The 26,719-nt window shown below is 40.5% G+C and overlaps 1 protein-coding gene across 1 annotated transcript; it reads right to left on the reverse strand.

Moving 5' to 3' along the window:
- Window positions 1–1,640: 1,640 nt before the first annotated feature.
- On the reverse strand, window positions 1,641–25,949 carry ME2 (malic enzyme 2; the record flags this gene model as incomplete). Its single annotated transcript, XM_082013637.1, has 15 exons — window positions 1,641–1,790; window positions 2,152–2,250; window positions 2,974–3,044; window positions 3,665–3,767; window positions 7,206–7,348; window positions 8,427–8,541; window positions 8,680–8,793; window positions 9,854–9,951; window positions 10,061–10,170; window positions 10,504–10,607; window positions 11,137–11,298; window positions 12,084–12,159; window positions 14,623–14,772; window positions 16,176–16,309; window positions 25,842–25,949. The coding sequence occupies 15 exons, from the start codon at window positions 25,947–25,949 to the stop codon at window positions 1,641–1,643; spliced, it is 1,737 nt and encodes a 578-aa protein (XP_081869763.1).
- Window positions 25,950–26,719: the final 770 nt, after the last annotated feature.

Genomic DNA, 26,719 nt, shown 5'->3' on the forward strand with positions numbered 1-26,719 from the left:
GAGAGGTGCTTGCCATGGGTAAATTCTGAGCAAGCTTTACCTCATCTCTTTGGAATCCTGCTTCAAGTTTGGCAGTATAGCCCTTTTACATCTATCTATCTATCTATCTATCTATGTCTTTTTTTTTGCCTTGATGCAGCAAACTATGGAACAGCACATTATCTTTATTTCTGTTCCTGACATACCATTGTTCTTGTTGCAGAGACCAGACCTAGAGAAGTCACAGACTGTAACTATCACTGCGTGTCCTTCCCTGCTAATAGAAAGTAATGGAGGGCACTCAAACCTGATAGGAACAAAATGAAAAGGAATGCACATTGTGGTATCTATAGATCAAATGTGCAGTACTGTTCACTGCAAGGAAAAACTCAACTTGCAATTTTTGTTTTTACACAAATAACCTGACAAATTAAACCTGTAAACAGAGTGAGGAAGATGAAGCGATCAACTTAGAGCTTCTAAGCATTACATCTTTCAAGTCCTGTATTCAAACTGAACTGAATAAACTGGACTAAGACCACAAGAAACGTGCAGTCACGCTTCTGTAAATGTGCGTGTCAATAGCTGCCTGTAACACTTTCTGTTTCAGCTTCATCAGCTGCATGGAGGGGGGGTTGTTCAAAGTGGCAAGTGAGTCCACTTAGGAGTTTTTGAGTCAGCAATGTCATGAAAACGCCACACACAAGTCTTTTTGTGAGAAAAAGGGTATGCAAGGGAGCAAACAATTTAGCTTAGAAGAAACAGAACCTTGGGAAGAAAAAAAAAAAAAATCCTTTGGTACGTCACCTTGGAGTCCACTGCAGAAAAATCTCCTTGTAAAAATCTCTCCAAGATTTCCGTACATTACTTCAGATCCTGCCTTTATGTGATATAATTTCTAATGCAACAGCGTAGCTTTGTTTTTAAAAGCTATTAAGTGATTAATACTATATTCAGGCTTCCCAAGGATAATTTATCTAGTTCACATTTTTCCCAATAACAGATTTCACCCAATGATGAAAAAATAAAATACAAACATTGCTGCGGGTTCCACATGTGTGCACCACACTGCTCCTCAAAGCACATTCAAAGAAACAGAGCAGCCAATGCCACAAGAAAGCCTGGACATGGGCATCTTTAAACATCAGACAAAACAGAAAGCCCATTAGACTGTTAAATTTGCCTTAAGCTGCCTCTTTTTTTTGGACGAATGCTCTCTGGTGATGTCACAGATAATGCAGTGTGACAACACCAAGACAAGTAGAAGACTGATTATTAAAAGCAGAAAGAAATCATTCTGGAAGTCAACAGTGATGAGAGCGCTATAGTTCATCATCAAACGAACGAAACTAAAACATCATTAATGGAATTCTTTAGTGTGGTGCCGTCTCTAAGCTAGAAATGCAATGTCATTATTTAAATTAATTTTGGAGAGCGCTCTCATTCCTGTGACAGATGCCATCATCCATACAGTTTATCAGGTACTTGGGAGAGCGGGGAGAAATCTACGTCAAGTGAAAAACAGGGTAGAAGGGAAAAAAAAGACAACAAAAGGAGCAAAAATAAATTACAGGACTCAAAGATCATGATTTAAATTGGTCTGAAAAAGGGATCCCTGCAGAGTAGAAGATACTGCCTGAGGAGCACGATCTTCTGATGCATCAGTGAACCTTAGATTCAGGCCAGTCATACACATCTGGCATGAAGGATTCATATTCGTAGGTCCAAACCTTTGATCGAATGTAACGGTTCTTGTCTGCAGGTTCCGGGTAATGGAAAGCCATGTTGTTTGCGTACAAAAATTCCATAACCTGGAAAGTTAAATCACTGTGCAGTTTGTGCCTTTTACTACGTTCACATAATATCCACACTTCCACTGCAATGTTTAGGACTCTCAAGCTGGATACACCAAAGTCTTTTTACAACTCCTGAATGCCTTACCAGGGATCTGAAAACTTAATTTCAGAAATCAGAGGAGCGTAATTTTGGCCCATGATCACTGCCAAACCAAAGCATTCAACAAACTCAAAATTTTTATAAGTGTCTCTTATTAAAGGCACAAAGAACTGGGTATTTTGTGCCCAAGCACCTAGTGTTCAAGGGTCACGCTGTGTAATTCAGCAGGTTAATGTACACATAAAACACTTTTAGTACAGGCCATTTCATACTCACCTTGACAGCAATATAAATAGAAACTTCCCTGATATTAGACAGTGGAGGATAAAGTCTTCCTTGTGCAAGTTCTTCATCAGTCAGCTGTTCTGTCAATGCCTGAGATAGAAAAAGAAACAAGTTTTATTTACTGCACCCCGAAGGGGATCAGTAACATGCTAAAACACCTGAGAGAAACAAGTTGCAGTGTTCTTACTACTAGAGTGCTCCCAAAGCACTAGAATAAGGCTGTCAAAATCTCAAAATTCTCAAGGAACAACTCTGCAACCTGCGCCCGAATCAGCAAATTCTGCTTGTAAGCATTTAGCAAAATAAGATCCTATTTTTTTTAGTGGTTGAACTACCCATAACCATGAAGTTACAAGAGCACAACATGCCTGCAGGACTGCCCGTGTGTTTGGCCAGTTGATTCACTGGCTACTCCAAGATGGTAGGTGCTCCTGCTCCAGAGCGGAAAGGCAGGAAAGGATGGGAGCCTGGGGCCCACATGCACCCCTGACCACACCGCCGGCTGTGGAACTCAGAGTGGGGCAGGAGGAGGAGGCAGGCCTGCTGTCAGACCTACGAGGCTGGGAGGCACTTTACACACGGAGAGATTTCCTACTTGAGTGTTTGGTTTCTGGATGAAAAATTAAATTTGCAATGGAAGCTGGTACTTTTCACAGTTCTGTTTGATGAAAATCTATTTTTTTCCATTGGGGAGGGATAAAACCAACAGAAAACAAACAGGACACCACAGAGCTTCAGCAAGATTTGAGAATTGCTCATCATGTCATCCACCGTCATGTCAGAAGCCACAGCCTACTCTGCTTCCACACTTACCTTAGCAGCCTCTAGGAAAACCTTATCACTAATGTGTCGAACACTGCTGAGGATGACAGCGAGAGCCACACCTACAATAAAATTATTGCCAATTAGGGCCACATCATTTTAAAATATGCAGCTTGCTGCTAAGGAGCTGCAAGTCATCTAGAATGTTATTTTTAAAAATACTCCCATAGCTTTCTCCACACATTCGCAAAACTATTACCATGTGTGCTAGTCATTTACTGTAACAGGTGGCTTTTGACAAGGGGTTACAGCTTAGCAGCTCAGGGAGGAAAGGGAGAGAAATGGGAAGGCAGAGAAATACCCCTAGTGCTTCTTTTGTACCCTCACTTGTGCAGATGGAACTTCAAGAGGAGCGTATTGACACTTATTTGCTCCCCCCACCCCCCAAGCAGAAGACTCCATAATGCAGCAGCTTTCAGCGCCTTTAATAACACCCTTTTGTTTCTTAGAAATATCCAGTTGGGTGAGCTCACTGTGTGCATGTTGCATATGCAGCTGCACATGCCTAACATCCATCCTTAACTGATTTTCTTTCATTCATTCTTCTGACAGATTTCCCAGCTTTAAATGCTGGTAACACCTCTTTATGCTGCTTTGCTAACTGTGCCTAGGAAACCCAAGAAGAGGTGCTAATAGCCTAATTTTAAAGATTAAAAGAAAAAAAAAAGATTTTATTTGTTACCTGGAAAAATGTAAGCATTGTTTCCTTGGCCTGGTTTGAAGGTTCTTCCATCTTTCAGAGTCACCAGCTCGAAGGGACTGCCACTGGCAAACAAGCAACGACCCTATTAAACAAAGAGGAATAATCACAGCCAGGCAGCTCCTAACGAGACAACAGTATGGAGCAACACAGCCATTATGAAATACAGCGACATCAGACTCTTACAGCTCTAGGACTGAGTCAGGAAGGTGCTCGAGCACACAGCCAAATGCAAAAAGGCAAACGGCCCTATGGAGTGCAACTGGATTCAAGCACGTACTTAAATCCCTTGCTGACTCGGTTCCTACAATCCCAGAACGGCAAGAACCAAACCCACCCTTCCAAGGAGAACCTGGAAGAGATACAAGAATCGGTAAGTGTCTGCATGTTTCTGCAACTGCAGAACATGCAATGTTTCTGCAGCAAACATCTGGGAAGCAGAAGCAAGCATACACATTGAATTATGCAGTTTTCTAAGGAATGGAAGCAATCTATTTGTTTTATCATTCATTGTTCTTTAAGATAGCAATGACTTAGAGGAACTACTAACACAAAATAAAGTACTTGTGTCTTAACCATTATTATAACCATAACCGTGTATCAGGAACCATGGCCACAAGCCAGGAGCCACCACTGTAGGGACTGTACAAAGACAGCTGAATAACAGCTACTTCCAAAAGACGACTGAAATAGCAGTACAGTCACAAAAGGTCACTTGTTTACTGATGGGTGGGAGGGTGAAAGGAAGGACTGCTGTATCATACTTTTATTGCCGAGAGCTCCGAGACGAGTGAATAATGCAGTTTACTGATCTTTCCTTTGAAAAGGATTTTAATCATCACGAAATACTAAAACAAATCCAGAGTTTGGAGTGTGAAATATACCCTCCAAATAAAGGACCCTTTCCTCAAGCAGTAAAACCCCTTTAAGCAAAAAATCTTGACTTTCTTTTGAGTAACACGTTTAATAACATTACTTTAAAATATTTAAGGCTCCCCAGGACCCCTACATTTGAGAACTAATTGCCAAAGAAACTAAAAACTCAGGAACTATGTTTGAATGTTAGGGCATACCCATGACAACAGTTTTTTTGTGTAGGGAGCAAAACATACAGATATATTTGAGGACAGAACCAAAAGACAAAGTGAGAATTAAAACACACAAACAGCCCACACAATACACAGTGGCAGAGGGAACTAAAGCATCGTCAGGCTTTTACAGGTGCCATCTAGTGGAAAAAGAATAAGGAATAAAAGGTTAGTGATGATAATCTTTGTTTCCGTACTGACTTCCTAGTTTAGCCTAAGATTTCATGCCAGCCAGGACCAGGCTATTCCCAAGGCCAGGAGAAACATGGGGCTGACAGCTCTAATCGCCTGACAAACTTTGTTAGTTAAACAACATAGTAAGTAAAGTCAGAGAGGATTTTCTAGGTATTTACTGTATCTGAAAGGGAAATATATTATACATTTTGAAGGGTGAACTATAGGGTAAACTGAGTACATTTCAGAGAACTAAAAAGCATTATTAAAACAAACATTAGATATGGAGAAAATTCTAAAGAGCCAGAAACATTACAAAAGGTATTAATAAGTACTGGAACAAAATTATACCTGTTCATTTACGGACGCATAATATTTAATTGTCCAAATAAGCCACGTCTATAAATAATAACTTACAGAAAATCATGCGTAAAAGGACATATGGATCCAGGAAAAAAAAACAAAGATCCTCTCTCCATTTCGCACAAACTTTTTAAATAGCACTACGCTCACACAGCTACTTCAGTAAAGACATGTTACCACACCTGAGACTAACCAGCACCATCTTGCTTCTGCATCTGACAGCGACAACTAGCCTGAGGTCCAACTCCTTGGGACTCAACACACAGCCATGGGGAATAAGTAAGCCTCTTCCCTTAAAACATCTAATGCTCTGTTGATAGTCTATTAAAAGCACTCTCTCTCTAATAGTGCTGCTGGCCTCCTTTGGCCATCAGAAATGCCAGTAGTTTTTTTACATTTATATATGCCAGCTGTATAACTAACTCCTGTTTACTTTCTATCCAAGATACTGGAATTTATTTTTATAAACTGAAACACTGCCCAACTCACTATTCTGGCTAACACAAGATGTCCGAGAGGTATTAAGCCATCTTCATTTAAAAGTGTTCTCATTTACTATTAAAAGCTAAGGTCTAGATTTTGTGCACAGGCTGTTATTCCTGCCTAGGGCTCACTCTGGACCTGCAAATTCCTGTAGTAAGAGCTCCCTCCATGCTGACGGGGCCCAGTAACAAAGAAGAGAATCTGGGGGCCAACTGGAGAAGATGAAGTTCCACCCTTCCCACTGTGAAGCTAACACTGCTGAGGCTGTAATGCTGGAAACTGAGCCAGACTAACAGTGGAAGGAAGAAGTTCATATTTCTGCAGCAAGAAACAAGGAAAGATCTCCACCCACTCATTTTCCCATATGAGTCACTTGATTTGGGACTGTTATTAAAAAAAAAAAAAAAAATCTTTTCACAAGCCCCACCCCTGAAGTCTGCAGGCAGGCCCTGTGGAGAGGGTTGAGATCACAGCAAGCTGGAGCCTACGATGTAAAGGAAAGGCATTACCAGCCGGTTCAAAGTGTTAAACCTAGTGCTCTGTCTGCCTGATGCTGCTCCCTTGCCCGCACGTCCTTCCCCTCAGGCTCTCTTCAAAGATGGTTCGTTTTCTACAAAAAGTTGTGCAGAAGGATAAAAGACTTGCTTCATTAAAGGCAAAACTGAGGTCTGGATGTGCTGGTGATAGTGTTATTAAAAAAAACCACCCCAAAAACCCAACTTGCAAGTTTGGCTCCCACCAAACACCCCACAGTATAACGGCTTTGAGGTAAGAGTGCTGGACGAGACATGTTTATTCTTCGTTCACTCGTTCCAACGTTTGGTGGTGCCAGTGTACGAGACACAAACGTTGCGAGAAGGGAACACAAGGACAGAGGACCACCACAGACTCCTGCACTGGCAGCACAGGTCTTCACAGGTCACTCTTAATGATATGAGTTCTGACCTGCAGACACTAGGAAATGACTGAGTGCAAAGCAGAAATCCTGGCCTGATACCAGGACATCACCTGCTTTAAGGACTTTATTCACAATATGGCAGCCATTACCTTTTAAAGGTTGCACCTAGTATCTATTACAATGTTAACATAAGACATTTCTTAAAAAACAAAATAATTAAAAAGCATGGTGGGAAACAGTTAATTGATCAAAGCTATGAAACAGTACCTAGTGGCCATTCTTTTAAAAAGTAATAAGGTTTAGGCTATTTTAAGCTCTGCAAAATGGCGTTATTTAAAAATCCAGACTTCTTTTCAAATCACCTCCATTTACTTTTGCCAGAAGACAAGACAGATCTGTATTATTATGTCAGTAAGTGCAAGTAACAATAAAATAATTTGAGTTCTTCCATTCTTACACTAGGTAAACAGTTCTATCACTAAGCGACAATAGCTCAACATTTCTAAACATTACGTACCTCTGTTAACGTATATGCTTCCTCTGCTGTGCATTCAGCTTTCACTGTAGGGTTACTTAGGGCAAATATTATGGGTCGCTCATTGATAGAGGCCATTGCTTTGATCACATCCTGAGAGAAGAGCCGCCCAGCTCCTGCAACTCCTGAAGTAAATGGAAACACATAAAAATAGAATCAATACTTGACTGCCTAAGGGCAGCTGACAGCGACTGTAGATTAAGTTCATCTCACCCCTGAAGTCTCCCACTCAGAGCAAAGCATCGCAGGCTTTTCTAGCAGCAGGAGATGGAAACCAGGCACGGCTCTGTTAGTGGCTGCTTAAAATTCTCTTTTTCACAGGAACATCTAATTAATGTGTTCCAAAAGCCTATTTTACTTTTTTTTTTTTTGTATTGATCAGTGTACAGAATGCTTATTGCTGCCCTGGATAAGCAAGCGGGAACTCCAGGTTCTTCACAGATGATTCATCCTAGCTGGGTGTTAACTGTGCAATGCACATTCCCTTGATACAGGTATTTCTGACCACACCCAAAAACATAGGTACATACACATAAAAATAGCGTACGTCTGTACACTGGCTACAAACTTCAGGGTAGCTACTCGGCCAAAATATTTTCTTTCCCAAATAAATCATGTGCAAAGGAAATTGCAGAGTTGTACCAGGAAATACCTGTAATCCCATCTGACCTCTGCAGACCGACAGTTATAAATTAGTATCTACATGTCAGTAACCTAACAGGTATTGGTGATCTGCAGTATGAAACAGCTCCTTCAAGCCATGCTGCTGGCAGATTCTAGCCAGAGAAGCTGACGGGGGAAAGGAAGGCAGGTCAGAAGAAAAAAAAAAAAAAGGTCATATTTTTGTCTTTCTGACTCTTGGTGCCCTTCATTACAGTTTCAGTTCATTGTGGCCATGCAGTCCATGAGAACATGCTCAAGAGTTTTCTAAGAAAGGTCCAACACCAGCTGGACAAGGACTAGAGAAAGCAAGTTAACAAGATGCAGAAGGAGCACCACAGCAGTAATGAAGCATGCACCAAGAGCTAACCCACAGCCCAGTGTATTTTCAAGCAGAAAACTGACCTCACATTTTCATCTTCTTTATCTCACCAGCAGAAGTGTAGGTCACTGTCACCAATCTCCTTTGCAGCCACATTAGCAAATTAAGTGCAGCAAATAACCAAATGATGGAAACACAGAAACAAAAACAACCTTACTTACCAATGATAGCTGAAGGCCGAAGTACGTTCACCGCCTCTACAAATGTCTTTGGTATCTGCTCTGGAGCCTGATGCGTAAATGGTTCTTGATTGGAATCTACTTTTTGTTCTCGGCCCTATAGAGTTATAGAAAATATATTTTTTATATATATCTATAAAAAAAAGTTTTATAAAAGTTGATTCTTTCTGTGAGAAGAACATGGAAAGCACTAGCCATCCATATGGTGGTATTTCAAGGCATGGTGCACCCCTACCTGAACCAGTAACCCGTATTTGTCAAACATCCATATCCTCCTATAGGCTTCCTCAGCAGAAACACCGCTTTCCATCATAGCCATAACAATGAGGTTTGCAATTCCCAGGGCAGCCTTGTGGATAAAAGGACTTTGATTTTTAACAAGTCACAAAAGAGGTCTCTCATCACAAACACCACCCTGTTCCAAGATCCCCACAAAAAATCACTTAGTAAGTCAGCTCTGAAACACAAGCAGTGTTAGCCTAGATGGGGCAGACTGGATCAACAGCGTCACGTCTTCAAGCAAAAGAGAAAGGCAGCTCTTCTGGGTACTCTGACTGTACCAGTTCAGCAGCTACAAAAAAGCAGCCCAACCAGACAACAAGAACAAGTCAGCGCTGCAGCCGTCCTGTCAAGAAACCACGGCATAGCGTTTTGTGCCCGACTGCTTCCTGAACCTCTCTCTGCTCCCTGAACCTCTCTCTGCTCTGGCTGCCTGTGGTACAGGCCTTGCAGACAGAGGGCAGAAAGTGGATGCTGGCAGTGCTTCCCTCCACATCCCTTCTCTTGGCTCCCTGCACATGCTGCTAAGTCTGGCAAGAGAAATAAGGTAGAGGGAAGTGCAGAGCAGGACTCAGTGCTCAGGCAAAACACAACATTGCCCAATTACTGCAATCAGGACCTTCCCCAGCTGGAGAAACTTTCAGCTAATTAAGTTGTTTTGTCAGCACCATAGAAGCAATTTTGCTGATATACCAAGAAGCATGGTACTGGTCCTGACACTGCTGCCCCAGTAACTACTTAGTGTCTGCTGCAAACAGGCACTGATTTAACTTGCTAAGAAAACCACTGTGTACTTCTCTCCAATGCTATAAAAATTAACAAGATGTTCTTACCCTCTTTCTTATTAAACCCTAACTTCATGGCAAATTCCCCTTCAACTACATGTAATTCCCTGATGCTTTTGTCAAGTCCATGTAAGAAAGTGAAAAACTTGAGTCCCTGCAAATGTTCAACACCTTTCAAATAGTCACCTTTAAGCAGGTAGTCCCTTCTGTTAATGTATTTCAGCTGGCCTTATATAAAAAGTTCTGCAATGGAATTCAGAGAATGTGAACCTCCACAAGTCCTACAGAACCAGAAAACATACATTTAAATCTGTTGTTGCTCTAGAGCCCTTAAAAAAACCTCACCTCTCCTGCTCCAAGGAACAGCACTTTCTGCTCTGCAAGTGGTTTACCAGTGGCTTTCTGTGCTGCCAGCAGTCCTGCCAAGGCCACTGAAGCTGTCCCTGTAAAACCAGTACAAATCTAAGGCGAGATGAACAGATCTACATGGCACATTATGGTTTTAGGCAAAGCTTCTGCATATACATTAAAGAACATAAACAAAGGATATACCTTGAATATCATCATTGAAGGTACAGTATTTCTCTCTGTATTTTCTTAAAAACCGAAAAGCATTGTGGTTTCCAAAGTCTTCAAATTGTATAAGTGTGTTCTGGCCATACCTGAAGAACATGGTAAATATTTCTATCACTAGACACATAAAGAAATACAATCCTTTTAAAAGAAATCCTGCACGTAATCAATTATCTTTGGAAAGAGGATGTCCTCAGGCCTTTCACTGCTTAAAACAGTTCCATCTCCATTCTGTGTACATTTAATAGATAACTAACTACAAGTAGCATGTTCCAGGTCACAGAGAAAATCACTACAGAGCCAGGAATACAGCCATGTCTCTTGACTTCTAGTCCTATCCTTATTCCTTAAATGACTGTTTCAAGGGGGTTTTTTGCCAGCAGTTTCGGCCATACTTCCATGCAGAATATTCAGTGTCATACCTGTCTGTAATGGCTTCCATAAATTCATCAATTAGGTCATCATAGACCTGTGAGCGATCCCTTTTTTGGTATAGGCCCATATAAAATGGATCTTTTAAGAGTGTCTGAAAAAGAATAAATCAAAGACAGCAGCAGGATGAATCACTTCCTCAATATACACTTTCCAGAGTTCACAGTAACATATTTCACACCAAAGATACTGCATTTATATAGCCACTGTAACTGCCTCCAGTCTATATCAATGTTCAGTAATTTCGGCTGGCACTTGAGGTTGGTGATGGCTGCTTTTAAAATGGAACAAATCAATACTGGTGAACAATAAACTGCTTTAATAAATCTGATTCACATTTCCAGCTTCTTAAAGTCAGGTCAACCTGACTGTCTGTTTTACAATGTTCCAGCACTCAAATTACCTCTAAAGGCACCATTTCACTGACAAATTAACTGGTCTTTTTCAATCACTGATATGTTACTGTATAGTGAATTCCAAATAATTTACCCTTACATAAAGTATTTGGTCTTATCTTAAATAAAAGTGCTCAAATACAAATCTTCTCTTATACTACTAAATACTCTTAAATAAATACTTCTCATAGGGATAACTTATGTCAGCCAAAGTTCAGTCAAACTCACTGTATTATCAGTTCCAACATCGATGCACACAGGCAAGCATTTATCTGGATGTATTCCTGCACAGGCTGTATAGAGACACAGTTTTCCTACTGGAATTCCCATCCCGTACACACCTAGGTCTCCAAGACCCAGTATTCTTTCTCCATCAGTGACGACAACAGCCTGAAACCAAAAGCAGGTGAAATTATATATTATCAGTGACATTTATAATGTTTAGAGCAATACCAGTTGTGTTTTTTTCCAGGCAAAAATTCAAGTATGTTTGCACAGTCAAACAAAGAATAGATTACAAGGAGTATTTTACTTGAAAGAATAATGCTTAATGTTAGAATCTGCTATGCTCTTTTTTCTGTGCTGAAATCAACTGCCCAAATTCTTGAAAGCTAAGTGGGAAGGATCCAAGCTGCCACGTGGAACTGCAGCTTGTAACTTGGGTTTATGATTTCCACTTGTAAATCCAGTGGGATAAAATGTTTGTATAAGTAACATTCATAAAAATGTTTGTATAAGTAACATTCACCTTATCTCCCTTTGGGGTTCTCAACCCAACTGGATTTAAGCACAAAATCTGAGCCTCCCAAACACCACTTCTGTGTCCTAATCTGAGGACAAGATCACCTCTCCTACTGCTATGTAACACAATAAGTAAGACCCAGAGGTGCATCCCCCAACACCTCTCCTAAAGGTGGAATAATGAAGTAAAACAAATAGTTTGGCAAGTCTATTTCTCATCATCACTGTTTACTCAAACCATAAACGTCACATTTAGGATAAAACGCTGCCTTTCAAGATACACATTATCTTCATCAGCTGTATTTTGCCATCCTCTGCAAACAGGCAAGGATGCATTATTTAGTATTTACATTTCCACTGAATACTAACAAATCTTCAGAAGCTCAACTGAGATTAAATAACAACTAGAATAAAAAATTATACAGTAGCAGTACCTTAACGTCATTCTCTGGCCAGTTGTTCACAATTGACCTTATATGGCCTCTGTCTGAGATAGAAATAAATAATCCTCTGAAAGAAAAAAACAAAGCAGAAACATTTTATAGGTGGCAATTAGAAATTTCACCTTGCTTTGTAAAACTAAATGTCAAAAGGTAAAATTTTCTTAAAATTGAAAGTGTTGCAATCACTTGACATAAATAACTCAAAGGACAATTTCTAATGCACAGGTCTATTCGGCTACTTTGACACGCTAAAATAAGAACACAGAATCACAGAATCATTAAGGTTGGAAAAGACTTTTAAGATCATCAAATCCAACCATCAACCCAACACCACCATGCCCACTAAACCATGTCCCAAAGTGCCACATCTACATGTTTTTTGAACGCTTCCAGTGGTGGTGACTCCACCGACTCCCTGGGCAGCCTGTTCCAATGCTTGACCACTCTCTCACTAAAGAAATTTTTCCTAATATCCAGTCTAAACCTCCCCTGGTGCAACTTGAGGCCGTTTCCTCTCGTCCTGTCGCTGGTTACTTGGGAGAAGAGACCAACACCCACCTCACCACAACCCCCTTTCAGGTAGGTGTAGAGAGCGATGAGGGCTCCCCTCAGCCTCCTCTTCTCCAGACTCAACACCCCCAATTCCCTCAGCCGCTCCTCATCAGACTTGTGCTCCAGACCCCTCACCAGTTCCGTTGCCCTTCTCTGGGCACACTCCAGCACCTCAACGTCCTTCTTGTAGGAAGGGGCCCAAAACTGAACACAGTATTCGAGGTGCAGCCTCACCAGTGCCGAGTACAGGGGCAGAGAAAATACTTTCCATGATGCTACCTGGATTTTACACTACTACAGGTATTCACCTTTAATACTCCTCTAGGGCAAAATACCTCTGCTGTTAGCGTCAGACATGACAGGATCTACACTGCCCTGTAAGGATACAAGAAGGGAACATGATCTTAAGCCTGGCTTTATCTTAGTGAATCTCCATTCACAACATTACATAAGGTGAGGGGAAGGGAAAGAAAGGAAAGACAAGGACGGACCATACTGTCTTCTCCAAGACCACGTGAACACTGCTTCTCGCTCTGTGGGAACATGGGAGGGGAGACAAAGGAGCAGAGGTGAAGAGAAGTGTCCGTATTTATTCTGCTTGAGCAAGCCCTCTGTGGTTAGGAGGAAAAGGGCACAACAGGCTCGGCAGAGGTGGTAATTGAGAAGTTACCAACACTCAGAAAGTGCTGGTTATGGGAAAGAAAGGGGCATATCCTGAGTTCCAGTCCATGCTGCTGTTTCTTCTACAGACAACTTCTAAAGAAGGAGAGTTTTCAAACCAGACTATAATACATACAGAGACATGGAAGAGGAAAGGAAGTATATGAGAACTAGAGTACATCTTTCACATCCCCTGCCCCAGATCAGGAGCAAAACCATGCGTTTCTTACTGTTTTTATCACAGCAGCCACACTATGCAGCCAAGTCCTCATGGCAGCGAAGGATTAGCCCTTCCTCCACCCAGCACTAAAGCCCTCAAGCGAGAGGGCTCTAAAAATACACTTCGAATTGCAGTGAGAGTATCGTGGAAATGAGCTGAAACAATTGCCAGTCTCAACTGGTTTCCTCAACACAGAGCTAATAACCTGAATGATTGTTTTGAAGTCACTGCTGAACCCAAACCAGATTCCAGGCAAGTTTATTTAGTGTGTCAGAATAACTGAAAGCTAGCTCCTGGTAGCATCTGCTTTAATACAGGGTTTAATCTGCACCCAACGGAGTCTGCTGAGCTACCATGAGTCAAGCCTCTCCCTTCCGGCTTTGCCAACACCTCTCCTCACACGCTGCTTGCTGGCCTCTGGTCCTGCACCCAAGGTGTCACACTGTGCTGCTCTGCAGAGCATCGTGAGATTCTGTCCAGCACTGGGATCCTTTGCCATCAGCAGGAACACGTTGGTCACAGCTTCGATTCTGCCAAAGCCACGGTTAGCCTGAGCTTCCTCCAGCAAATCTGCTGTATGGGTGTGCGTGCACTCGTGTTTCTGCCTCTGTGCGGGCTGTGTGCAGGGCTGCACTGGGGAACATATCTAATTAATCTATCTGAAGTCACCCCTCTTGAAGAGAGGGTGAGACCAGACGACCCCCAGAAATCCCTTTCAATCCACACTTCCCCTCAAATGCTCTGTCCTGATACAGATCCTCAGACTCACAGATGTGATTTTGAGAGCTGGAGAAAGACACAGCACTCTCCTCAGAATTAAAGAGCTGTATAGCATCTAGGAAGAGCTGGAAATGGGGCTGAAGCCCTGCACCTGTGGTATTTATGTGATACATTGCCTCTTCTGTTTTCAAATGTTCTGCTTTCCAGTATAAACTGGGTCTTGAGATACTATTTAATGAACTTTTATTGCCCTGAATTGGCAGAAGACTTGTGTAGCTGAATCCAAATGAAAATGAAATAAAACATTTCCAAACCTCAGGCAAGTGTACAGAAAAAATGATAATAAAAGTAGCAGCAATATCTATCTATTGTTCTTACTTTGGTCTCCTGAAGATGTGCCCATACTGGGAGCAGGCAAGGCCTACTGTTGGTGTGTATACAATTGGCATTAACCGCTCAATATCATCTTGTAATACCCGATAGAATAGTTTTTCATTTCTCTCTTGGATTCCCATTATGTAGATATACCTGAAATTAAGCAAATGAAAGAAAGCAACCACTTATTGCTTCGCATTTACGCTTATTTAAAACAATGTGAAAAAAGTCAAAGCAAAACCCAAACGTTCTTCACATTATGTCTTCATGAAATTCCTGCTTCCACTCAAGTTGGGCTTGGAGCACTAAAAAAAGTTGGAAAATAGAGAGTAGCAGTACTATAAAGCTGAGATAAAAAAATTGGATATAACATACCATGCATGCTAACAAGTTGATACACAAACATGCACTGTGATAAAAGATAACCCATGGTTTTATTACAGGATGCAGCTGGGAGTCTCATCACTGTTAAAAAAAAATTACCAGTGAAGAATTTTTCATCCAAACCAGTAAGGTCCTGACAGTAAGGTCTTGTTAATCCTAACATTAGAACAGTTATAAAACAAATTACCTCCAAACAAAAAGTTCATTTTGAAAGACTTACCTAGGTGTGTAAATTAAATGTGCATTTTTTCAAATTTACCTAGCAATCTACCGTGTATCAGTTCATATTCAGTCACGCTGACCCGACAACATAAAAATGATGAATTAGGGATTTGTCTTAGGCTACAGCAACCAGGCACTTTGCCAATACAGATGACATGACTGTTTCAGATCAGCAAGTGACATGATGTGGATTTAAAAGTCATCTTTTGGTTTTCATGAGAACAAAAGAGTTTTGATGTGGTCCAGTAAGCCTCAAACCATTCCAATGCTCCTCTCGCCTTTAGAAGACTGTGTATTTTTACATGCAAATATACATAGGCTTATATGAAAACAGTAACAGGGTGCTAAAAATATGCCATTCTAAAAGAAAAAAAAAATCAAAATCCTTCATGTTTTTTTCACCAAACCATTAGGTAAAAAAAAAAAAAAAGAAAAAGATTTATAATGAAAAAATAGCCCATTATGAGACTCAAAATTCTAACCCTGTAATTCCTTTGTAGCAGTAACTACTGGATATGATAAACACTGTTTTTCATACCTAATTATCAAACCCTCAATTTACCTTTACTCACATATTTTTCTAGCATGCACTAGCTGCCCCTTTCCCCCCCCCATACTTCTGTGCTCCAAAAACCTGCCACCCAAATCTTACAGAAATACATATCACATGTTACAGCAAGGTTTGCAGCTTTGTTACTGGCTAATTTGTGCACAGTCTTTTTTGTTACCTTATGACTATGGAATATGAAAATAAATGCTCCCCAACTTCATTTAGCCACATGATGAATGCACGGTTGATGAAAGCAGTTTTCTGTGCAAGAGTGAAAATAACCTCCAACAACTGAAAAACCCAGTGGAGGCACAGAAACCTTGTTTGGTTAGCCCCAGGAAATATTTTACAGCAATTTCCATTTACTTGCATGACAAAACAAGGCCAGAGGAGTGCTTACTTTTCCAAGGGGTCAGTCATTTTTGCCAAATTCTTATGGAAGCGTAAGGCTTGAATGTCTTGTGTCTCTATTTTAGGAGGTAGAAGTCCTTGCAACCCAAGCATCTGTCGTTCATGTAATGTAAAGGCCATACCCTGAAAACAAGAGGTGAGAAATGATTAGCAGTTCTTCCTCTAGCCTTTCTATTTATTTGCCATTTCTGACTATCCACTGCATCCTCTTCCAATGGCAGGTGCCACAGCAGGCCGGGTTTGGATATATTTGCCTCTGCTGGGGTTCTCCTCATCCTTTGTGGGTATCCCTTTTGACCACGGCTTTTCCACAGCTCTCAGTCCCCATGCCCTCTGCCAGATTTCATTTGCCTCTGTGAAACTGGAGAACAACTAACAGATCCCACTGCAGACAGGCTAAGGTTTAAGGGTAAAATAACAGCTGCTTCTTGAATTGTTTCATAGGAACGTAAGGTTGACCAGGAACATGCGGGTCACCCAGTTTGGTCCCTACAATTACAGACAGTAACATTTGGTCCACAGAGGGTTATCTGAATTGCTGCTTTTTTCTACATGCTTTTGGTAATCCAGCCAGATCCCAAAGTTACTGAATTGCCCTAATGCTTCTACTGAGATCACAGTTCAACCCAAATCCTTCATTTTTACCTAGGGCTAGAACTAATCTATTCACCTTGAACTGTAGTCATCTACTACCAAAAAACCTCACTGGTAACAAACGAAATTTCAGATTACTCAAACCACAGGAATATCCCACCGTTTTCATTCTTCTCTGTTCCAAGGTGGATGTAGAGTTTAATTTATCGTTATTTAAATACTAATTTGAATTAGTATTTGAATGGCATTCAATAAAACTGGCTTTTCACTTAGTACACAAAACCGCCTTTGGTGAGCTACCTGCTAGTGGCAACTGGCAGGCACCTTTACGGGGTGGGTAACTCCTAGGTGCAACTCCACAAAACGCCAACTGACCCGGGTCCGGATTCACAGCCAACCTCTCTGAAAGTGCTGACCCCATTTCCGACAACAACTGACCCTACTTTAAGTTTGCCGCTTCCAAAAGAGCAATGACAAACTTTCCTTATTTCAGTTTATCCAACTGGGTCAGTTCAGTGAATGATTAAATCAGTATTTGCGAACGCAGGAGCTGAAAACCCAGAGAGACCCTTTGCTGTGCCAAGGCTGTGCATCAACCTGTGAGCAAAAGCAGAATCTGAAAGGGAAAGGTCTGCTACTTGTAATCTTTTGGAAACATCAGTTCTGCTCACAAACAACACTTCCTTTGTTTATTAAAGCAGCTAGATTAAAAACCAAGAACACATTTTCTCAACTGTCGCCATGATGCAAGCAGATTCTTACTGTCAAGTTAAAAAAAAAAGTTTAGAAAAGCTTTCTAAGGTTTGTTTTATGCCTTGTAATTACACTCCAAATTCCCCCTGCAATCAGAACAATCACAAGAAAAAAATAGTATTTTCCCCACTTTAGAATAAAAAAAGTAAATTAAGATTAGAATATACATATTTTCACCTCTGCTTATGTTTTAATAGACTTTCACAGGTGTTTGTAGAAAGTATGGCCATTAACAAAAAATCGCTAATTTAGAGGCTATACTTAGTGTAATTCAGCATAGTTGAATGGTTTATAACCAATATAACTACTCCTTAAAAAAATATATATTTTTTTCTCTTTACTTATTTAAATTACATTTAATGTCACTTGTTTTGACTCCACTGATTTAAGCAGTCCACCTGCTTTTCTGGACTAATTCTATACTATGTTTTAAAGTAATAAAATATTTGAAGAGTTAAAAAAGCAAGCTACTCCAAGAAAAAAAGAATTTAAAACTTCAGTGTGTGAAAAAAAATTGTAAGTATTTAACCCTACAATAGATCGATGCTTTACATTTCTGACAACCTTCCAGGTACTACATTTGACATTCAGTACTAACTCAGTTCATCCTTTTTTCTATTATCTGTGAGTCAGTCGCAAACCATTTTTTCTCAAACCACTGTTATTCTCATAAATTTCAGATGACGGCTTGTTCCTGAACTTTTTACCCTTGCTGCTTGTCTTTTGCTGGGTGTAACAGTCACTTTAGCCACATGATAATTTTTGCTGAAAACTGATTTGAGTAATCCAAAATTTCCACTGAGAACACAACTAGTAAGCAGCACTGCCATGAGAAACAAACCAAGAGCGCACACTGAATGCCTCTTTTTTTTTCCCTATATTGCAAAGGATCTACTTTAGTTTCACTTCTACCTACTTCACAGGAAATATTGAAAGATTCTCTGGGAATGTAAATTCGTCTTCCAAAGTCGCATGGAAGCAAACCACGCAAACACACATCTCTGCTATCCTACCCTGTTCCTTAGCTGCCCCTAAGTTTGTTACCCTTAGCAGTTTATGCCTGTTTAATAAAAACAACCATTTCTCAAAACAAGCTGTACTTGCAGCGCAAATGATTTAGGATATGAAGTTGAGCACAGCTGGTAAACATCTGTAATATTTTGACTGTTAGTTTAGGCACTATAAAAACAAAAATGATGCCAAAAGATTTACCATATTAAGAAGAAGAAGAAGAAGAAAAGAAAAAGACTAGTCTCTTCCCAGAAGATATATGAACACTGGTCAGTAAAGTCACTAATGTCACTAGTTTAAGGCATGTCAAAGGCCAGAATCCCTTCACTGCTACCATACTGGCTACACTGACATTTTACTCTAAACTAGCTGAAACATCTCACTAGCAAAACCTACATCCTCCCCATCAGGAACTCTCAAGTCCTTTAAAAAAAAAGTCTACCTAATTTCTGATTTCCACCATGAGCATGACACTGGGACATGGCTTTTCCTTAATTTCTCTGTACAATAAAATTGGTGACCTTAAGTATCTGGGTTCCTAATAATACCAGATGAGCTCTGAGGTTAGTACTAAGCAGAACAGCTACCCACCTTTACTCAGTTTATTCACATTTTTTCCAGTCTACAGGTAACCTGTTTTTTCAGCTATCCGGAGTTACACTGTGAATCCTTTAAGTGGCACTAAGTACTTGCAACTGTTTATTTACGTGACAATTAGATCTTACCACGTTAAAAGATGCTTTAATTTTTGCCCAGGCCTAACTCAGGAATCTGAATGCCATCAGCCTCCACACAGGAATTTAATCCTCGTTCCAGCTAGAACAAAACAAGTTTAGTCGAGAGCAGCACTATAAAAAGATCCCAGAGCCCTTCCAACACTTGCTGTATTCCCATTCATTATCTCTGTCCATGGCCACCAGCTGCCTCATGTTTTGCATTTGGGATTACAGCTTGTTCCCCATACAGCACCTCGCAGGACAGAGATTTTCCTTGAAGTAGTGTGCCTAGGAGCTGCAACATTACAAATTTTCTAGCCTTTTCCCTCTTTTTGTAAGCCCCAGCACAGTTTGACAGAGCCAGCGATCAGCTCCCAGTGAAATCAGGAGACAGTCAGCAATTCGCAGCAGTGGGACTGATGCTCTCAAAGGCACTTAAGATCCCAGCACCTACTTAAGGGCCAAATTCCCTCTAGTTTCCACTGGGATTAAATCCCTAAATACCATGATGATTTGGGCTTAAGTCACAGGGATCACTTTATGGTTTCCTTTGACCCACAGTGCTAGGTGTCCTTTTTCTGAGTATTATCCACTGACTTGCACATAGATTAGTTTCCTTAATCCTCATTGCAGCTCAGAAAAAAACAGGTGTCCTTTCTAAGATAGTACAGACAAAGCAGTGAGCACATCTAGGAGAAAATGCAGCACACTTCAAAGACCACAAATTAATTAATTAATAGGCATGGACAAATTTATTGCAACAAACCCAGTGTACTGCCATGGGAAAAAAAAAAGGCAAGCAAAATGAAGTGTCGACAGTTTTTTAGTTAAGACAAACTCACATTGAATCACCATGTACTGTGCCTTTAATCCACAAACTATCTGGCACTGGGACCTCACTTTAGCCCTAACAACTGGGCTCTACTACACAACACAAGTGGTGCTATAAATACCAGCATATAAAAATTCTAGCTGCCTACTTTGCATGAAGGTGAACAGGAGACCTGAACCCTGCAAGCGTGATTTTTACAGCACCACTGAGTAAATAAGACTGAGAGGTTTCTAAGAAGAGCAGTACTAGTGGTGATCACTTCTTCCCCACCTGCAAAGTCTTGCAGACATATATATAGGAGGGGATACTTGATACCATAAATACTCTCAAGTATTCTGAAAACCTGTACAGTTTATAACAAATAACCCATTCAAAGCCCCTGATAAAAGATGTAAATGCAGAATATATCCAAACATGGCACTGTTTGGAAAATGAGAGTTAGTCTACTTCACAGGGAAGATTCAATCAAACGGTTTTCATGTAACTTCTAATCATTGTTATAACATATTCAGCAGTATATTGGAGGCTTTGAAGTAGCATCGTAAACATTTTAAAAATAAAGTAGATTTTACATTGGATTGTGGGCTGCTGCTTCTCTTAACTCTGCTTCCTTTTGCTAAATCACAAAGTTCACTATTGCACAACATGTTTCCACTGCAAATTAATAAAGTGCATTCATATGAATCAAAGGTGTATTTGCTATCTCAACCATAGATTCAAAGTTTCTCTGTGTTTATGAGAACAGTGTAGAATATGGAAATGTCCTTTGATTTCTTTCCTCCTTCATTTTTTTAAACTCAATTTCCTATCTTTATTCTACCAGAAACAGCATAGTATATACACTGGAGGGTATGGCTGACACACAGAGCGATCTACTCCCTGCTGAATTCTGAAACGACCTAGACCTTTCGCAGGTTATTAAGCCTTTAAAGACCTTAGTCTCTCTGCAGGCAAAGATGCCACCAGTTCTTGTATCGCCTCTGTATGTGTGGAACCAGATGTAAATCACTCTGGCTGCTGGACCAGACTTAGCTAATCTGCACTAGCTCTCATTTACTAATGGTGTAGCTTCAACTAAAAGCACTCCCCTGCAGAAAATGGGAAAAAGTCAGAAACAGAAAGCCTTTACACACCAGCAAAGAAAGTTATCCAGCCTCTCTAGGGTTTGTCTCCAAGCACCAACAGCTGTGGTAAAGCTGTACATTCCAAATCAGGAGCACAACACCTGAAATGGCTCATTTACACCCCATAGCATCACTGAACACCTCAGAAAGTTTCATTAAACTGCTATTTTTCTAACTGAGTGGATGACATTGCTTTTGTTCTCCTTGAATGGCATTAATCCTACAATTAAAAAAAAGAAACCGAAAAAATTCAAAAACAAGGCAGCTTCCTTCCTTCCTCCACCCACCACTCCAGCAGCTCACGAGTCCTGAGCAGAATAGCTGATCTAAGTTAAATGAGGTGCAATACTATATACCACCTTTGGCACTTATACCACCTTTTCAGACAGATGATAAAAGCTGGTTACAGATTAAACAGTTCCATCTTTCCACATTTAATTCCCTTTAAAAGCATGCAGATCTCAAGGAAGCTGATAGAAGCTGCAAAGGCATGACCATGCAGCTTCCATCCAACAATCCCTCCGTCTCCAAACCAGCTGGGCAGGACACAAAACTTGCGGTGGGACTTTTGGGCTGAACGTGTGCATGTACGCAAAGGAACTACCGGTTTCTATCAGTTTCCTGCTTCCTAGGCTCTTTCTTTACAACCTATCAGAAACTGCTGGTAGTATTTCAACGACTGCATTTCTTAGTGACATGTCAACTACCATTTGCAGTAGATCTCCACATCCTGTTTATCCTGGTTTCCCCAGGAAGGCAGATGGGCATTGCGTATTCTACACCCTGGCTGCTCAAACCAACTGACACAATCTAAGTAGTATTAAAATAAAAGAAATCAATGTGTCCAAAACCAGCATGCTGAGAAAGGGCAGTGGAAGGGGAAGGGAGCATCTGCTTTTAGAGAGTGAAGTTCATACATCTTTCTTCACATTCTCTTGTCCTATCTTATGTATTTTGTCCAACTAGCTTTAATTTTGGGTTGGGGTTTTTTTGTTTGTTTGTTTTTATTCTGAATTGGAAACATCCTCTTCGGATATTTGCCCGAGTCAGAGAGGTCACGTACATCTTTTATTAAGAGAACTGGTTCTTTAAACAATGTTAATCTATCAGAGTTTCTGGAAGTATTCTGTAAGGCATAGATGAGAACAAATCAGGCTGAAAAAGCTGGGAATGAATACAGATGAAACTGTGATTAATGGTCTAGCTAAATACAAGATACGAGAAGATGACCACCCATATGGAAGACAGACGCTGGGGCAGTTCCTCAGGAATTGATCTGGGATTAAACTGTCACTTGTGACACCATCAGTGAATTCTTTTTTTAAAATGTATCCTTTATATACATTTTAAAATGTATATAAAAAATACCCACACACATGTGCCCTGGCATATACATGCATACAAATACATGTGCATGCATGTGTGTTTTTAATGCAATGTCCTAAAGATATCTGCTGAAGCAAAAAATTTGTGAGGCATTGTCAGTACAGGAGAACAATATTAAAGAATGAAACATCCAAAGAATATTTAGGCACAGAGTAATGGAAAAAGGGGTAATGGGATCAACTATACATAATACAGTCATGCACTTAGAGAGTAACAAGAATTGATGCCACAAGGTAGAAAAATCACCAACTAAAATACAGAAAGTGTCACAAATTATTCAGAGTCACAAATTTGTTGCAAGCATGCAGAAAGCAAACATACGAATAATGTTACAGGTCACGTATTTCCAGTGAAGACAAAGACATACACATGCCACTCTACGTGGCAGAACAGACATCGCCAAGGTCAGGGATCACCTACTCATGCATCATTTGTTCTGTGCTGGAAGAAGAAATCCTGGCCCTTGAGTGAGAATCTGAAGCATTACCACAATATAAATAACAACTTAATTGTCAGTACTAAGCAAATGAGATTGTCATAACAGTGTTCTAAGCGCCCAACAAGCTTAAAATGCTGCCTTGGCACAGCAAGGATCTCCAGCAGAATAAAAGATCCTGAAGCTAATTAACTGTGATTTGAATCCCTGCCACAGAGCAGAAATCAAACATCATGGAAGATTGTAAATAGACATGGATGCCAGCAGTGTAGTTACAGTATGTTCTGCAATTGTTTGGAACAGCAAGGTCATTACTGATATAGCTCATGACCTTTTCTGAGCTGCCCTGACAATAAACACTTGAAAGCTGGCCTTCACACATAAAAACCCAAACCAGTTGATGAAGGTGTAGTACACACCTGCAGAAGACAGGTAAGGATGGGAAAGAAAAGAAAAAAACCCAAATAATAAGACAAAAACCTAGAAGAACAGGAGCAGACTAATTGGCACAAGGGGAAGGGGTGGTTTTCTGTTAGTGATGCTGCCATCTTGCAGTTCTTATTTTAGGGCCCACGTGTATTAGAGGAGACCAAATGTCCTGTAGAGTTGATAGGGATTGTAAAAACTAAACATAAGCAACTAAAACACAAGTCATAAAATTACGATCTCAACAAGCTGCCAGTAAGAGATAAAAGTCCTTTAGCTGTGCCTGTATGCATAAGATACATGTATCTGCACATAAGGCACTGTGGTCAAGAAAAGCACAAAGGGTAAAGTACTTTGCATATTTAGTCAATCATTTATTTCTCTGCTGAATTTCCTAAATACATTTCTATACAGATACTGCACCCATCCACCAAGCAGTATCACTTAACTAGCTTACAGATCCATTCAAACGGGTGTCGGCTTTAACGACAGAGCTGAACAAATGTGGCAAGTTTTTTTCCTCTCACAAGCATCATTTCTTGGAGACTAACACATTAAAAAAAAAAAGAACTGCTATTGATAATCAGCTCTCTGCTTTTCCCTCCTCCTCAAAAAAAAACCCTACAAAAAATACTGCATTGTGCTCAGTCCACCAGAGAATTCCAAGCATTTTTAAAAAAAAAAGGTATTACCACTGGAAAAACAGTAAGAAATGACCTATTGTTTTTGTTTCTGAACACTGTTGCATAATCAGCACTTGGAAAAGCTTACAGGGCTTGAAATAATTTCCACTGGCATGTCAAAACATTTATAGCTTGGAAAAGTCTCAAGATAATCTGATCTTGACAAATCACACCAATCTATTCTTTTCTCCTTCCCTGGCAATCCCAATTTCATTTTTGCTGTCAGCCGGTCTCTAACTTCTCTAACTTCTACAGCTCACTCTCTACATATCCAACCTGCATTCATGCAGTATCAAGGCACCCCACACTACGCTGTACTGTACAAGAACTGGTAAGAAACATGACTACACGTCTACATTTTGCCTTCCTTTCTTTTCAGGACACTCGGGAATCACTTTTGCCAAAAGACACACTGGAGCAATTCTCCCTGTAGTTACAGCACACAAGGAAATGGAGCTTGCAGTTCCTAGCTTGATATCCTCCGCAGATTATTTTGAGATCACCAGCCAACTTCTGACAAAAAGAGAGGGACAAAGAAAAGAGAAAAAAAGAAAAAAAAAAGATTTTGCTGTGCAGAGGAAAGTCAGCCTAGACCTGCTGCTGAGAGAAATGCTTGGGGTTATGCGTCTGGCTTGCCAGCTGGCCAATTTATGGAAGCATGTGCTTCTTTTCATCTAGGAAGTGGCAGGGGAAGGAGCTAAGAATACAGGGGGACAGAAGGAGCCATGGGCAGAAATGGAAGGGAAGGAAATACACAGTGAAGGGGAAATATAAGGCATTACAGGAGGGCAAAAAAATAAAATCAGAGAATGGGGAAGAGGAGAAAAGCCAGACATTAAAAACATAGGATAAAACTATGGAAGCCCAGCTTCCATAGCTCCATTGCTCAGGAAATACCCTGTCAGAGGTAGCTAGATTCGTCACCTTTCTTGGCCACTTTAGACATCTTGGATCAGCTACTAAAAGCCCTCATCTCATTTCTTACTAGTTTTAGTTTACACATTAATTGTTTCAATATTCCTGAAGGCTACTACTACTCTGGGAAAGAAAAGAGATTGGGAATGGGGTTGTGGAAATAGGAAAATTTCCAAAGCCACTTTCTTAGGATAACTTCCTCCCTATGCATGGAATGAACATAACGTCTCTACCTCCCAGCTAGCTCCATTCAAAGCTTATTTTTAGATGCCCTCTGGGCAACCCTCTCTACAGGGATGTTTCTTACCGACATGGCTTGATCCCAATTCACAGTCTTGCAGAAAAAAGCCACAACTAGAACAGAGAGGCTAACACTTTCTATCACTAGCAAGACTGAATTCAGAATTAACTTTTGCAAACTATGAAATAAGACTCTATCTGCTAAAGTTTTTCTTCAATTCAACCAGCCCAAAAACTAAGCCGGTGATCAGCAAGAATCAGTGACTCTTCAATGGCTCAAGGAAGCAGCAGTATTGATTGTGTAAACCACAGCAAACCAGGGGAAGCACAGGCTGACAGAAGCAGAAGGTGTTACTGGAAGTCCTTGTACTGTAGGTGTTCAGGCAGTAAACTTGAAATGATCACTGACTCCTCCATCTTCTGTACCCTTTTTTGGCTGTGGCCCAGTACACCTCCTGGAGGTGGTTTAACCCTGGAACAAGGTCCACTGGACAATTACCAGATGAAGATAAGATATTTGATAATCAGACAAGACCAACCTTGTTTGTTCGTGGGTTTAACATCAGTGGCTTGCCTTTTTCTTTTGTGTGTGCACTGCGACATGCCATCGCACAGGGAGTGGCAGCTACTCGTAGTCGGGAGAGCATTTTTTTTATTTGTATACTGCACCTGGAAAAAGGAAAAGAAAATCATTCGGATACAGAGGCAGCAGAACTAATGTTCATATTTGTAGGCCATCTGTTGTAAAAGAATAGGTACATGCTAGATAAGACTCAAACACCGTGATAATAACGCAGAATTGCCTTGTGGCAGCTGGGAGGAAGGAAAAGAAGGCAGGCTTTACACCAACAAGAGTGCATGAATAAGTGGAGAGAACATACAGGGATACTAATGCGAGCTAGCATTATGCTGTGGGTTGCTGTCAGACAGCATTCACTAGGTATAAACCCAGAGCAGAACTGCCATTAGCAAATATTAACCTTCTGTAGTGACCCACACAACTGGCACCAGTGCAAATACCAGGGAGGATTGAATAACTCGGGCTAATGCAGCAAGAAAATTTAAGCTGGGTTTCTCCAGTTGGTTTCTGACAATGAAATTTTGTAGCCTGGACAACAGAAAGGAAAGAAACTATGTCTATTAGCATAATAAAATTAGATTAGAACAAAACATAGGATTAAAATGGTCAAATATTCACTGAACTCTGGATTCCATGCTTCGATTTTGAAAATTCCAAACCTGAAATAAGGTTATTTTCAGAGAGAATATACCCTTTTCAACAAAGGATGTTTCCTGAACAAAATAAAAACTTTGTTAGTACCACTCAAAAGCTTAGATCTTAATCTCGCCAGGTGATGATAACCACCCTCAGACCCATTTTATTCAACTATTAATTGCCAGCTCTTTGGAGCAGAAA

Source organism: Phaethon aethereus (genome assembly GCF_964289735.1).
Source record: "Phaethon aethereus genome assembly, chromosome: Z".
NCBI classification, from domain to species: domain Eukaryota; kingdom Metazoa; phylum Chordata; class Aves; order Phaethontiformes; family Phaethontidae; genus Phaethon; species Phaethon aethereus.